The sequence below is a fragment of the Dermacentor albipictus genome, unplaced genomic scaffold (assembly GCF_038994185.2).
Source record: "Dermacentor albipictus isolate Rhodes 1998 colony unplaced genomic scaffold, USDA_Dalb.pri_finalv2 scaffold_11, whole genome shotgun sequence".
Classification (NCBI taxonomy): domain Eukaryota; kingdom Metazoa; phylum Arthropoda; class Arachnida; order Ixodida; family Ixodidae; genus Dermacentor; species Dermacentor albipictus.
The window spans coordinates 14510113-14526734 of record NW_027225565.1 but is presented as its reverse complement, the minus strand read 5'-3'; the positions used below and the strand labels follow the sequence as shown (position 1 = coordinate 14526734).

Here is a 16622-nt window from a genome sequence, read left to right as displayed (position 1 = left end):
CTACATTTGAGACGCACCTTGAGTGCTTATCAGCTGTTCTTCAAGTCTTCCGCGAGGCTGGGCTGCAACTAAATTCATCGAAGTGTCACTTCGGTCGTCGGCAGATTACAGTGCTGGGCCAGCTCGTCGATGCTTCCGTTATTCAACAAGACCTGTGGAAAATTTGTGCTGTCACGTCTTTTCCTGTACCTCAGTCTGTCTAAGACGTCAGAAGTTTTGTAGGACTCTGCTCCTACTTCCGACGCATCGTTAAAGACTTCGCAGCAATTGCCCGACCGCTTAGCGATCTTCTGAAGAAAGACGTGCCGTTTACGTGGGGCCCCGCTCGAACTGCCATGTTTGCCCAGCTCACCAACATTTTCACCACGCCACTTATACTGGCCCACTTTGACACATCCTCTCCTGCAGAAGTCTGTACCGATGCCAGTGGTCACAGTATCGGAGCCGTCTTAGCACAGTGCCAACAGGGTCAAGATCGTGTTATCGCCTATGCTAGCCGCCTCCTCACAGCAGCGGAGCGCAACTATTCCATTACAGATCGTGAATGCCTGGCTCTCGTATGGGCGGTTTCCAAATTTCGCCTGTACTTGTATAGCATGCACTTCTCTGTTATCACGGACCACCACGCGCTCTGCTGGCTTTCCTCACTCAAGGATCCTACTGGCCGGCTTGGTCGCTGGGCTCTGCGGCTACAAGAATATTCCTATGCAGTAGTGTACAAGTCGGGCCGATTACATCAAGACGCAGACTGTTTATCATGCTATCCAGTGGACAAACCACCCGCCCGACCCTGACCCCGATGCTGACGCTTGTGTTTTCTGTTTCTCAGCTGCTACACATTGCCGACGAGCAACACCGTGATGCCACCTTGATGCCACCTTGACCGTGATGCCACCATGACGCACCATTATTAATGACTTGGAATCTTCGTCTTGCGATTCGTCCCTTCACCTGTTTGTTCTCCGGGATGGTGTACTATACCGGCACAATGTATGCCTCGACAGTCCTGCCCTACTCCTCGTCATTCCTAAGCGCCTCCGGTCAGCTGTTCTCCAAGAACTTCACGATTTACCAACGGCAGGTCACCTTGGCATTTCCCGCACCTACGACCAGATTCGCCGATGCTTCTTTTGGCCAGGCCTTGCCCGCTCCGTCCGGAAATACGTTGCGGTGTGTGAGAAATGCCAGCGCCGAAAAACACCATCGACGCTGCCTGCCGGGTGCCTTCAACCACTCGACATTCCTTCGGAGTCGTTCTTTCGTGTTGGCTTGGACTTACTTGGCCTTTTTTCCCTGTCCACGGCTGGCAACAAGTGGGTCACTATGGTGACAGATTATGCGACACGCTACGCCATCACCAGAGCCCTTCCAACAAGCTGTGCCACAGATGTCGCCAATTTTATTTTACGCGATGTGATTCAGCAGCATGGGGCTCCAGACCAACTGCTCACTGACTGTGGTTGGACATTTCTTTCTGAAGTCATCGCCGACATCCTGCAGTCCTGCTCAACCAAACACAAGCTGACTACATCTTACCATCCACAGACTAATGGTCTCGCGGGGCATCTGAATCGTACCTTAACAGACATGCTTGCAAAGTATGTCTCGTCCGACCACACTGATTGGGACCTTGCCCTACCCTATGTCACTTTTGCAATAATTCTTCACGTCACGACACTGCCGCTTATTCCCCGTTCTTCCTGTGGTTCCGCCGAGAACCCACATTGCCACTGGACACATCCGTTCCATGCGCCGCAGCAGAGACCAGCGAGTATGCACTTGACGCCATCACCAGGATAAGCACGCGAAATTGCCCGAGCTCGCCTCCTGACCTTGCAAGAGAAGCAACGGCGTTTGTACGATCGCCAGCACTGAGATGTCCACTTTTCGCCTGGATCTCTGGTACTCCTGTGGTCCCCGACTCGTCACGTTGGCCTGTCAGAAAAACTCCTGTCTCGGTACACAGGCCTATATTGAGTGCTGCGTGCCCTGACTCCAGTTACCTACAAAATCGCCCCACTCGGTACCAGTGTCTCATCTGCCCCAAATTCTATTGACGTTGTGCATGTCGCACGCCTAAAACCATATTACTCTCCTGTTATCACCAATATTTAGACAGAACGGGACGATGCTTCTGCCACCGGGGGTAATGATACATGCATATTGCGTGTTTCTTGTGGACAACACACGCGGGCGCCTCGACGAAGATGACGAACGCTCCCTGGCTCTCGAGCTGTTAGCTGAACTGACCAGCACTGCATTATCCTTTGTAAATAAACTTTGTAAATATTCTCCAGTTGTTAATCCTTCATTCGTGTAACAATGTAAACATGAAATAAACTTATCCATACAGCAGTCATGTCAAACCTTAACTTTGAAAAAAAAAACCCTTTTGACTGAATCTCAGCAAATCAACCAAAATATTTGCAGATCAACAAGGCAGGAAACACTGTAGCCAGTTTAGAAAAGCGGAACCATGTAGTTAATACATTCAGAGTAACTGGTAAAACAAACTTGGGGCACTTTGCCAGCCTTCCAGTTGGGTATGTGCATAGTGTAATAAAACAGTTTTGCAGAAAACATTTTCTTTTTTCCTGTGTACTTTTAAATTGTGACTGAAAGCCATGCTGTTTGTGCTTGCAGTGTTTTAGTGCTTATGACTTTTTTTCCTACATTGAAAAATGCATGTACTGCACCTACAGTTGTTTATCAGGAACATCCATAGACATTTTCAGCCCATCTGATGAATCATTGTGAGATGTGTCTACGAAAAACCGACAATATGCTTGAACTGCTAAAAATGCATTTAGAATTTTGCTTTTCTTCATTGAACATCTTCTCCATTGTAAAGTGGAACATTTCACACTGTATGAAAACTTCTAAAGTGGCTTTTATTTGAGAAGTGCAGTTTAGAATTTGTGGGCCAGAATGGATGAAGTGAGTGTAGTTTCCATGGAGTGTTCCCTGCATTGGAAACTCTCTGTAGAGCTTCATTCTCCAAATGAAAGCTAGTTACACATGAATGTGTTGTTGCTGTAACACTACCAATTATACACATGTAAACCCAGCTTTCTCTTGCTTAAGTATCCTACCACAGTTTATTTAAGAGCTTACAATCTGTATGTTGCAAAATTGTGACAACCAGCTAGAAGAGCAGCAGCTGACTATGTCATAATGTAATCTTGTGCAAACTTGAGTACACTGAATATCAATGTTAAAAAATTTTGCAGGGACTACTTTAAATAAGGTAGACTGTAGTTCTCTCCTTACAGTGCAGTCATATTTGATGCAGTCATCCCAGAAGCGGGAAGCAGAGAACTTGGATCGGATGGCAACTGTGTTTCCAAAAAGGAGAGCCTGCCCCACAGCAAGGATGCCACCTGCCGTATGGTACAGTGGCAGGGCAGTGTACAGGATGTCATCGGCCTTGATGGGCATCATGTACTTGGAAGCAGACACCATTGACAAATACCTGCATCCAGAACAAAATGTACATATGGCACTTAATTAGAGCCTTAACTCATGAGATGAGCAAGTACAATAGGGTCAAGGCGTAGCAAACAGAAAAGCCTTGACATTTGTGCAGCCATGGCAGAAGAAAGGATCTCAACTGGTTCATGCCAAAACGAAACCTGGCAGGGGGGAGGAGGTGTTTTTAATGAAACAATGAGCACTTTAAGGTCTAAAAGGCTTAGAGCATGAGTGCTGAATGTGCAGGTGCTTCTAGCAGCCCACGTGGTCCTCTTGAACTTTCAACCCCTTTCACCTTTCAACGTTGGCTAGCTAAACTTTATTGCTCTCCCCTAGTATGCCACAGTGCTTCCCACGGGAAGCTACGAGTTATGTATGTGGTAAGGTTCCCAATAAGGGTGTGCGAATATTTGAAAAATTCTAATATTATCGAATATTTTATTTTTAGTATTCGTATAGAATTCAAAAAATAGATATTCGAAAATGTTCGAATATTCGGTTGGATACGAACATTCGAACCAAGTCGAATACATTGCTGATGGTGCGGGAGCAAACATGCTTCTTAGCATTTGTTTACATCTAATCTAAAAGTATTGGGGCGCTTTTGTGCTGAATTTTGCGACGCTTTCGTGCTGCTAGCGAAATTTCGTTCTTAAAGCACACTTAGCCACTAAACGTCTACACATGCGGGAAAGCCAGCCTCTCAGTAGCAAGGGGCACGGGTTTGCTGACAGCGGGGGTGCACTTTTTAGAGCGCAGCTCTTATTGGCCCGTTCCTGCGACGAGCGTCGGCGGCGTAACCGACTTAACGAGCACAAGAGCAAAGGTGAAAGGGTGAACGCGGAGAAGCAGACGAAAGATGCGAGCCGCTAACGGCGGAGACCAATGAGAGCAACCCTTTGATTAACGTGCACGCGGGAAACTGATTTCATGCGGACCCGCCCGACCGTTCGATGCGTACTGTATCAGATCTCAGCCAGACCGCACGTTTCGTACCACGGTCTGCCCGCGTCAGCTCTCGCTCGCGCTTGTTTGATCTCGTTCGCGCTTGTTTCGATTTTCATGGTTTGCGATTGTTTTGTAATCTGATTTTATGCGCGACGCGAATTGTGTAGTACTTTCTGGAAGTCAAGCGGTATACCAGCGTTTACAATGGAACCATCGCCGACTGACGTATAAAGGCTGACGCGCTTGACCTACATATCTCATTTTTGATGACTGCCGACTCTGTTACGTGTCTTTCTCGAATTCTTTGCCTCAGTATATAGCGAAATGAAACACGTATATAGCAGCGCTCAAATTTCGCATTAGGAAGTATTGTAATCGTCCGCAGTGCAACCCCCCAATTCTGAGCTTATTGCGACAGCATGTGCGATGTGTGACGACTGGCACAGGGTCAAATGCCTCCGAGTTTACGGGCATTTGATGCGGTATAATAAGGCATAGTCTAGCGAGGACAGCCAGTGGGAATCACTAAATTTTCTTAGTTAACATGAGCCAAATACACAATGCTTTACTAGTCTAGTTTAACAATGACAATGCAATTGCAATGTTCCAACTTAACATTCGATTCGATATTCGAAGCTAAGTATTCGTATTTGATTCGTATTCGCAAATTTTTATGTTCGCACACCCCTAGTTCCCAACCTTAGTTTGAGATCTGTGGTTTACTGGTACTTTGCTGTCTACAGCTATTGACAGCCCACTACTAGGTGCAAAAGGCAACTATGGTTGCACACAAGGTACCCTAATGAGAACAGCGGTATGACAGGGAGCACGTGAATTTGCATGGCAGCTCAATATCTCTATGAAAAATAAGATTACCCATGAGACAAAACATTCAGTGGGCAGGCTACTTGGTACATACATATATAAGCGTTCAGTTTTATTGGTGTCACGAGAGATCATTGCTCAAAAATCAAACTATGGTCCTCCCTCTTGCATTGCTTATTAGTGTTATGCACTCCATGCTAACAAAAAAATGGTGCACTTGACATGCTGCACAGCCCATTAATTACACTATCTGGCTGGAAGCATCATCTAATATTCAGTGTCATGCAGTCCTATGGCAAGTCTCTTAGTTCAGCATCTATAAAAATTAAAGATTCATAAACTGCTACCAAATAAGTAGAAGCAATTGCACTGGCTACAGCAAGTCAGAAGGTTGAAAGCAGCCTGTAAAACACGAGACTTGTGCAATCTAGCTGAACAAGTTTTGTTGAGTGAGTGTACACTGCACAAGAGCATTGGATACAGCAAGCTGTCACAAAGATGTGCCACTTTACAGCATACGCATGAAGACTTGTTTAGTTCAGCATAACTTTTTCTCAGTTGCTGTATCTCAATATCAGAGTGATTGACACACCAGCAGATTAGTCAGTTTCACTTTTACACATGTAAAAAATAATTATGAGCACACAAATATGAATTTAGTAAACGACCTTATGTTCCTCGCACATTTAAAAATTAATGAATGGACAAATCACTGAATATACCAGCACATCTGTATGATCTGTGTAGTATAAGTGCCATCTAAGGTCTAACATAAAGGGAAAGTTAATTTTTTCTTTTTGTGCAAGCCTTGCCATCTTGAATTTGTTGCCCTCTACACACCAACATATGCACAAGTTGTCATGGCAAAACCAATAATGCAATAGGTGCTCACCTGCTGTGCTTTATGATAGCAGCCTTGGGAAGACCAGTGGTTCCAGATGTGTAAATGTATACAAGCTTATCTATAGAGAGAGAGATGCAAACATAGCTTTTACAAATCGACCTTGTCTTGTGTGGATCACCTGCCATACACAAAAGTATGTGATCCCCAATTCAAAAGTAGTGTAAGCAAGACTAGAGAGTACGACAAGTTCAGTTTTTCATCCCATGCATGTAATAAGATACACCTTACAAGAGCATTTACCGAGGTGGGTGCAACTATCAATTCTGAATGCACAAAGTGCAAATTTGCAAATTTTTCAACACAACTTCGTCCCTTGCTGTTGGCGAAAGTGACCGGAGTGATTACAAAGCACATACGCAGGCAGGTTTCATAAAGTGAGAAATTATGCTCTAAGCATTAAAAAAGAAAATTTACCTGAAACTGCATTCAATTTCTAAACTCACACTCGGAAAAGAAGTCAAATCTAGGCTGAAATTAAGCACTCGTTTAATATCAACCTAGATTGAAGTCACAGTACATGAGCCTGGATGCAATAGGCCTTCTTTAAAGAAAGCAGCCTCTGTCTTCTAGGATTTCTAACACAACTTGTCAGGCCAAAATATATATGACATGAGACCTTTGCAGCAGATGAAGGTAGATGATTTTGAAAATTTATCAGTTATGGATACACCATAATGAATTGTCATTCAAAAGAGAACTGACAGCTTTACTGGGACATACAGCTGAAACTATTTAGTCAAATCCAATTGTGGGGTTCAATGTCACAAAGCAACACAAGAGCTATGAAAGACACCACAGTAAGGGGCTCCAGATTATTTTTGACAACCCTTCAATACCATGCACCTAAATTTAAGTACATCAGTTTTTTCCATTCAGCCCCCATCATAACATGGCTGCCTTAACTGACAGCTGAACTTGCAATCTTGCACTCAGCAGTAGAATTCGACAGCCAGTGCCCTTGAGCTACCTGGTGAGTCTGCTAAAGGTATTGCAGATATTTGCACAGTCTAACTAGTTCCAAGAGCCTAGTTGGTTAGAGGTCCAGCTATCTGTATAATACTTCCAAGTATAATAGTTAAGTGTAATACTTTTCTTATTTTGCTCAGTTTAATAATCAAACTGTTCATACTTAATTAGTCTTCTAATTAATTATTGTACCAACATTGTGTCACATTATGGAGAAAAAATAGAGTAACATACCACAAGAACAGTTATTAGGCTAAAATGTAATTGATTGCACTTATCAATTACAACCTCAAAAAGTAGTTATGCAACATTACTTCCATTTCACATCTCTTGTTGGAATTTCACAAATATACATACAAGCACAGATGAATATTTGTGACACTCCACTGAAGAATGTTGATGAAAACATTAGCCCCACAATGGTCCGCCCGAAAGGGCCGTAACTGAAAGGCGTGTTGGCGCTAGCGTCGAAAAGAGCGGCTGCATTAACTCGATCAATGGGAGCCATGCGGAGATTCACACAGCGGTGTGGAACACGAGCACGGTTAGAGTGACCTCGAATGTCCAAAGCGCGGGCTCCCGCGCGAGGCTTTTGCGGGTAACTGCCGCACCGCGCTGCTGCTGTGCCGTACCAGTGGGCTTTCTACGCTCGGGAAGTGGAAAGCCAGGGGCGTCTGCTAAAATCACTTGCTTCGGGCAGGTTAACAGCGCTCTCTCACTGTTTCTCAAGTATTACACAATATAAAACAGCACAAAAACACATACGCAAACCACAGAACTGATTATTTAATGTCTCAACTCGCGTAACTCTATGGAAGCAGCTCTACGCCTCCCGAGCAAGCGTGGAAACTGGGAGGGCGAGTGTCAAGTGACGAGAGGAAGCCCGCAAGGCGTTTGGGATGAAGCCATACGTCTCTACACTTAGTTTTTTTCGGTCCTGAAGAAACTAGTCAATTGGAACATTTTGCAGATTTTATTTCACTTTGCCACCAAAGCAGTTTCAAACGGAAATATCACAAACATAGTGAACAGCCCAGAATGCCTGTAATCCTAGAATTTAGACCAGTAGGCACGTCGAACTCAGCATAATAGAATCCGTTGGCTTTTGAGTTTGTGCTATCGTTTGAGACTATTCTTGTGGTTCTGCCAAGCGCCATTATATTTGAAAAGTAGCACCGCAAGCTCGAGGACGCGGGTTCGATTCCCGGCCGCCGCGGCTGCATTTTGATGCGCTCGAAATACCAGAACCCTAGGTGTTCAAAGTTAATCCGGAGTCCGCCACTGCGCCGTGCCTCTTAATCATATCATAGTTTTGGAAAGTATAACCCCGGAAATTATTATCTGAGAAGTTCGCTGAATCATGCGTAATGCATACACTATAAATTAAGGCTAAATTTTAAAATAATCCCCTCAGCTAGCCCTCTCTCTTGCTACGCCTACGATCACCGGAAAAGTACTTGGTCGAGTTCCAGTGGCGTGCTCGTCAGCCTGAGTCGTGAAGATGGCTATTTGTTTTTGTTTCTCGCGGGGCCACAGAAAATCCGGTGTCGGCGTTGTCGGCGTCTTTTAGCAGCGAGCGAAAATTTCCGATAAAGGCAATAAATAAATAGACGATAACATGAAAACAAAACTGCTGGCCGGCGATTCGACCCCAGTAACTATGGGTTGCGAGACCAGCACGTTAGCCCATTCAGCCACTGTCTCTTTTTTTATCTGTATTGCCACCTTTGCCATACACAAACAATACACAAAGGTAAAACATGTAAACAAGGATTTTTCTGGAAGGACATATTAAATGTTTTTCAATGCTGCAAGTTTATCTAGCATATTTATATTGTTTACCATGTTGGCTGTTCAGGGAGTGCCCGATGGACATCCCTGAACTGTACTACAGCTTCAAAAGGGTTAAAAGACTGCCAGTACACTCTTCGGTAAAAACATTTTTCTTTAAGCTACACACTAATACATTATCAGCTAAAACATGAATGCATAACAAAGGTATTTTTGTCCTGTGGTCCATTAACTGCTTATGCGAGAAACCTGAATCGATAGAGCATGCATTTCTAGATTGCTGGAATCCCATCTTTTTTTGGGATGTGCTACAAAGGACATTAAAGAAAGAGTTACCTTTAGAGCCACATGGAATAAGATTCTTACCGGTAGAAACAGAGGGTTTTCTGCATGACACTATAATGCTCCTGGGCCTCCACAGTTTGTGGAAAGCTATAACGCAGTTCAACAATGCTATGATAACTGAATGATTTCAGAAGACAATTAAATGCTACTACTTGGAAAAATGTATACATTAGAAAATTATTGTGAGAACTAGACTGACTACACCATCCCAGCACACACAACCAAACCATTATCTGTGCCTATATGGTGCTTGCAACGTACCATGAATGCTGCCTTTGTAGTCAATATCTGCAGGCACTGATGAGCTGTTTTTGATAAGTTCCTCCAGATCAACTGCTGGCAGAGGCTGGGTGTCACAAGCACCATACACATAGTACTGGTAGTCACCCTTCTCCATAAGGGAAGGGGCCACATCCTTCATGGCTGCACAAAGAAACAACAAGAGGTCACCACCAAGGTTCACAGCATACACTGTTAAGCTGATTCACACAAGAGACCTGAACGTAGACAAATAAATCATGTGATACACAACATACATTGGATCACTTCACAGTTAGCAATCACACCATGGAGAAAAGCAGACAATCCATACAGCTTAACCCTACTGTCGGTTTTCAAAGCATGGGCAACAGTGCAAACATAAAAACGCAGTGTGCGCTCACTTGTGGCAATCAAGGTAACCATATGAGCTAAGCATTTATTTAACATGCTTCAATTCAATGCACGGCATTCATTAGATTGTACAGGGTAGCTGTCAAATTAAGGTGTTTTGCATTGGTGTCTTCGTATATCTCACCAAAAATCCCAAAAGTGATGCTTATTCCAGCCTTATCATGAATCACTTCACGAGGGCCGAGTGAGCACAGCACGAATGGGTGATGCATAATAGCGTTACACGCAATTCGCAAACTCAAACTGCGATTCATTCTGTCATGTGAATACAGTTTCAGGGTCATAGACCGATTAGGCTGAAATTCAGCACTCTGCAATTCTAAAGAATGCCTAAAGACAGTCACTAAGCAGTCTTCTGAAAACCACACTTTGGTAAAAAAGCATGTTACTTATTAGGAAGGAAAGCCAATGCACCCTACACTAATTCAAGGGTTCCAGAATTGGAGAAAAAAATGAGTGTTTAAATTCTAGCTAATACGGTTGCAAGTTACCCTTGTAGTACTGCAATAGAAGCTAGAAACAGGGCATCTCCGTTACCTTTGAACATATATACTGTAAAAATGAGGGTAGAAGGTAAACAATGTGCACCTTTCCGGCATGAAGACAATGACTGTAAAGAACTTGAAATACAATTATTGATTGTATGTAATGGGCATACTGAAAAATACTCCTGTTTGCTAGGGCATGTACAATGTCCACAGAAACTACACAAACATGCCCGAGATATTACACAAGTTAATATATCTTGCCTTGCTATATCCTCACAATATTCTATCTGGCTTCAGGTATATAGACCAGAATGCAGTTTCCACCCTTCTGTGAATTTAGGTTCACAGAAAGGTTGAGCCACAGTAACAGCAAGTGCACTTCACCAGCCATTTCAGACAGCAGAGCCCGTCACTCAAACTTGTCTATTATACAGCTATGATACTATATTGATCACAGTGAATGCTGGCTTTAATACAAATGATGATTTTGTATTGTTAAAATGTTGAGAAGAAAAGCATACGATCACTACATTCTGCCAGTGCTAAGAACAGGGGCGCTAATAGAAAAACTAATAGAGAAAAGTGCAAGGATAATATACATAACATTGAGATAATTATGGATGAAAGATGTATATAGATGTTCTAGTTGAGATTGAAAAGAAGTGGAGCCGGGCAGGTGATGCAAAGAATGGTCTGTTAGAGAGAGAGAGAGAGAGAGAGAGAGAGAGAGAGAAAAAACCACTACTCGCAAGCGAGGATCAGGGGAGCCAGTTGGCCCTCCTGGACCAAGCTCAGCGAGCCGCAAGAGCCAGTGGAGCCCTGGACTGAGGGCCCCACCCAGACCTGCCATAACTCCGATTAACTGGTCTGTTAGAGTAACACAGTTGAACGGGACAAGAGGGTCAGAGAGAGAGAGACTTGGAAGCTTGTGGAGATGGAGCACATTCGGGTGATGCAGGACAAGGGATGTGTGAATAGCGATTTTTGAGACCGAATCAAATACGAATCGAGTAGTGCTAGAAGCAAATCGAATTGAATATTGAATACTTTTATAATAATGAAATGCTGTTAATAAATTAATATAAAATTATGTTCACATCTTAATATTCTTAAAGTTAGCAAGTATCTGTCATTAAATACTATGTCACACAGCATTGTTTATTAATAGCTCAAACAGAGCAATAGGAGCAAAAAGGTAGATGCTTTGCATGCAGAAGGCTATTTTTAGGGTGTTAATTATCACTGTACAGCCTGTAAAGTATGGCTACTTAAGTGACGTAGCCTGCTCCACTACGCAAGTTCTCACGTTTTATGTCTATACTATGCCTGTGGGGGTGGAAATTTACCATACTTTTGTTCCTATTTTATATTTGGGCGCAGTTGATGTATTGAAAAATTCAAGAAGTATTTGAAAAGGTATTCACATTTATAAATAATGACTATTCGATTCGAAGACCGAATGGAATAGGACATTGTTCGTTTCATTATTCGAAAGTTTTAATATTCGCACACCCCTAGTTCTTAGAGATCTTTGGGACAGGCCCCTGCACTAGAATAAACTTTCGGCAGATAATGATGCCTCATGCATTTCTCTGGCTACATACCGTATTGCTCATGAACTATGGTAAAAAAGTTCAAGAATTTACAGGATGTAGAACAATGCAAGCAGCTAAATAAGAACCAGTCATCATCGAGTGCCTATCTAATTGCAAAGCTGTCCCAACGTCTTCCACTAGATTGGAGGCATGGTAAAAAGCTCATTCGCACCATTGGCCTGTTCCTTGCCGAAGACAATCGCCTTGGCACTGATGCAGGTGAGGGAGTGCAGAAGCGGATCAGATTTGAGGTTAGTGTTGACGAGAGCAGCCACAATGCCCACTTTGGACATTCCCAGCCAAAGCATGACAAACTCTGGCCGGGAGTCCATAAACACGGCTACTTCATCACCAGGCCTCAGTCCCTGCTGCAGAAAGCAGTTGGCCACCCTGTTCGTGAAGTCATCCACCTGTGAACGAGCAATAACAGTAATTTAATGCTCCTTAATAGTTTCAGAGAAAATTGCAGTCAAATTCCTGTGGTGAAGAACTACTAAATAATTTTTCTGTCAAAGTACAACATCTACACCATTTCCAGAAAATCAGTACAGTCTGATAATTCCAAAATTTTGGTTAACTGAAACATTAAGAGCATGGTTGGCCCACAGCATTTTTGTTGCATTGTGAAGCTGCTTAACGAAAGAAAAACATTTAATTATTTCACTGCTTGGCTTCCTAAGGGGCAGAGCAACATGCCAAAAACCAGTCATCCAGTGAATATTCACAAGGCATGAATACTGAAAAGACTGCATTACATACTACAAGCTACTGTTTACACTGATGAGTGCTGCTCCAACATATGGCACAGCAGTCTCATTTGTGAACTGAAGTTGTACACACTTTCAAACACAACCAGGCATGTGTGTTCATTCATGTAAGAGCTCACAATTATGTTTTTGACCATATAATACTCAACTTGAGATTATTCAGGCACCGAATAATTCAAGCTCCTAAGGACCGCTGAAATGTACATTTTCCTATGCTTAAAAACTCTCCTGCAAAGAATCTTGGTCTGCACCTCTGTGGCCATTTTACTAACATTGTGGTCCAAGAAATAATAAAAACTTTACTAATACGTATACAACTGCAATGATGACATTGCGTCTCCTTTTCTTATTAGGCCCTTCATAAGTTGAATGGATATATATTACTGAATTCTTAAAGTAACAAGTTTACCTTCTGCTTGATTTTGTTCTCTATACCACCACATGGTAAGTAAAGTGAAAAATAAAACCATTTTGTCTGATGCTGTTTTTCAGTAGGCTGCCTTTATATGCTTTATATGATCATTTCTTGATTGGAGGATAGGATTGGCAGTAGCCAGCTCTCATGATTCCATGACAAGATGCCCACTTGTGCCCTTTGTTTTCATGATCTTCAAAGTATGTAGCACAATTAAGTTCTTTCAACATGGAAACAATTATGGATACAGTAGATGGGTGGTGATGATGCTCATGAGCCCCTTCTAAACTCCTTGTGTATTTTTCCTTTTTTCGAAGCCAATTTCATTAGCCCACCATTTACATGGGACTTTTTACTTTCTGCATACTCTGCAATACTTCTCGAAATACTTGTGTGAAATTGATCAGCAGATGGACTATCTTTTTTACAAATGCAAAGCACATCTCAGCAAGGTCAAACGTACACCACCACGGGACAACATTTTCATCGTCACACCACAGCTATCATGTGTCCAATGTAAAGCAGGGTGATGAATAAACATAACAGCCACATTCACCTGTTTGAATGTCCATCGGTTGTGCTCCATGATAAAACACACCTTGTCCATGTTCTTGTTGACCACGGACTGAAACACCATAGGCACCGTCCGATTGGCTTTGAGGCACGATTTGAAATATAAGCCTGTCTTAGTGATCCGAATTAGGCCCCTGCATGAAGAATCATTGGAAACACATGTTACTCGTGATTCGCGCCCTCGTCCAACAAGATGAGTGCTACACACCACAACAATGGCTATAATTATGGTTCAGCATTTCCGGTTTTTATTTTGAATGCATATTTTCATTTTATCTATGAATATCTATACAGCTAAAAATTTTTTTAGGTGAATATGTTTTCTGGTTTTAGCATTGGTGTTAAAATAAAATGATGGATAAAGACACCATATTTATGCTTGTCATTTTACGTCAAACTGGAACAGGAAGAAAGAAACATGCACACACAAGTACAAATTAGTGAGATATTGAGTCCACGCAGCAACCGTACATTTCACTTCCAATCAAGTCACGATTACTTAATCTGATTCTAACACATACAAATGTATTTGCCCAGGTTTTCTTCATTACAATGCACCCTTTCTTTTCTGTTTATCACCCTAAATTTAGGGAATCCACTTTCAATGTTTACACTTGAAACAGGCAAGCTAAAGAGGTGAAGTGCTGCAGTACCTAATGTTGGCCAATCAATCCAATTGCCAGGAGAAAACCAGTACCACATTTTCCAGGACAGCATACTGTCAATATTCACACAGCTCTTGCTTCAGGGCTTGAATTGCATTAGTGCTGCTAACAGCAACGTACTAACAGTAAAGATGCTCTCGTAGATCAAGAAGTATGGGGCATTTCAGACTTCACATTTGGGTCACTGATATGCCTCTTAAACCAGAATTATGTCAGTGCAGCAGTGTACCCCATGCTACCTGAAATGTTCCTTATGACACTGTCATTCCACTTTTGTGCCACAACTTAACAGTAAGGCTGAAATGTCTTGATGAGTTCAGACAGTTTTTCTTCATTGATAAGGTGTAGCATGATGGCAACATCACAGTGGTAGCCTCGACCTTCCTCAGCCTACCCCTGGACAATCCCTCTTGCTGTATCACAAGCGAGGAATAGGCATCGCACACAAGCATGTCGTCCAATTCTAGCTTTTTCCAAGATTGTAAAAATCGAGATTGACTTTTCTCTCACAAATTTCACCTTAGACGCTGGTGGAATGGAGGTACCATGACGGAGACAGATGACCTATCCGCTGGCATCTCAACGTGTCCACAAAAACGATCGGGAACATTCGAGCCACTCTGTTACTCATGCACCAAGTTGTTGAAGTAACTTACCTTTTTCAGTGAAAACCGAATTCGGTAAAATGAATTTGGCAGACTTTTGACCCCCCTCGCCCCATTTTAAACGGAAAACGCTGAACCCTAGTTATAACATGGCTTGTACAAGATGCCAGGACTCAATTTTCCTTTAACACATTGCCATATTACACTTCAGGGTCATTTATTACACAAGTCAAGCATTTTCAAGCTTGGCTACGTACCAGGGTTTGATAAATACGTACTCTTCTCATAACATGGAGCAACATCTCATACTGAATAAGTAGCAACAGCTAATAAGATAAGTGGGAACCTCACAGTTTGTGAATGGCCAGTTTATGTGATTAACAAGATGAAGCACTGTTTTTCAATGCTACTCCCAACAGCTCTAGCGTTTCGCTAATTTCATTGCCATTGGATATCTTGCACAAATTATTTAGGTAAACAAGGACTGGACAGTTTGGACGACTGCTGGAGAAGTTTTGCAAGCAGAAATAAGCAGGAAGTGAAGGCAATAAAAGCAACCTAAGCTAACGTATTAAGCTGTATTGTAACTTAAGTTAATGTGCAGTCGATGAACTGTGCTCCTCACACTGGATTTTCGCTTGCCACTAACTTTTTAACTATGCCCTGGGCTTGTAACAGACTTACACGATCGTTTGTTGTAGCCTGTATGTAATATGGTTGCCACACGACCACTTTCGATCGCGATAAAGCCCGATCCGGATCGAAATACTAGACCGCGATAGACTCCCTGGCGCAGATTGCGCAAATAAACCAATCGCGACCGAGAATTTAGATCCCGATCGGGCTTGACCGCTATCAAAGGTGCGCCGTATGACACCCTTATAAAACCTAAGGAGCTGTAGAAATACGTAAGGACACCACAGAAAAGTGCAATACGTATGAATTCGCTGCAATTCATCGGTCGGCAGGAGTACACGGTGATTGTTTTCACACAACGTATGACGCACAGCATAACTTCCGCGCATGCCTTCCACATTAGCGCGGCACATTTATTTCAACCAGATTACTATCTGCGCCCTCTCTTTTTCCGTAGTTCGCAGTAACGACCTTAGGGTCGCTGCCAGCGTACGAAAATGCTAGCGGCGGCGGCGGCGACAGAGGAAACACTGGCTGGCTGGCACAGCAGCACTTCCTCGACCAGCTAGGCGCTGGGCGGACGCGCACCTCGCGTGCCCCATCAGAGCGGCGGTAAAAACAGCGCGCCAGACAGACAGACGCAGTGACGCGCGGGGAACCACCGCCGCGCGCCCGAGGCGAGGAGAGCGTGTGCCAAGGATGAGAGAACGACGCACCGCCGCACGAATGTTTCCTTTTCCTTCCGATAAGAGAAAAACCAGTTTGCCGAGCTGCAGCTAGTTTTCACTCTTGCCGTTCTGCCGCTCCCACTACTCGAACATGCGTGGCGCCTCACCCGCCGGGAGAAAAATGAAAAAGGTCGAATGCTTCGAGGAATGACGGCCACAGGAGGAGGAGGGAAGAGGCATCGGAATGCTCGAACCGCATAGATGTTGTACATACTGCCATGTTTCAGC

At 43.3% G+C, this 16622-nt stretch overlaps 1 protein-coding gene across 1 annotated transcript in view; it reads right to left on the bottom strand.

The window, feature by feature from the left end:
* LOC135914959 (long-chain fatty acid transport protein 4-like) overlaps positions 1–16622 on the bottom strand; it is a 166362-nt gene that overhangs the window by 22311 nt on the left and 127429 nt on the right. Inside the window, exons 2-6 of the mRNA XM_065447895.2 lie at positions 13744–13894; positions 12178–12415; positions 9512–9673; positions 6137–6206; positions 3271–3472 (exon numbers count right to left, since the gene is read on the bottom strand). Coding sequence (XP_065303967.1) covers positions 3271–3472; positions 6137–6206; positions 9512–9673; positions 12178–12415; positions 13744–13894 — 823 coding nt within the window. The remainder of the gene's footprint in view (positions 1–3270; positions 3473–6136; positions 6207–9511; positions 9674–12177; positions 12416–13743; positions 13895–16622) is intronic.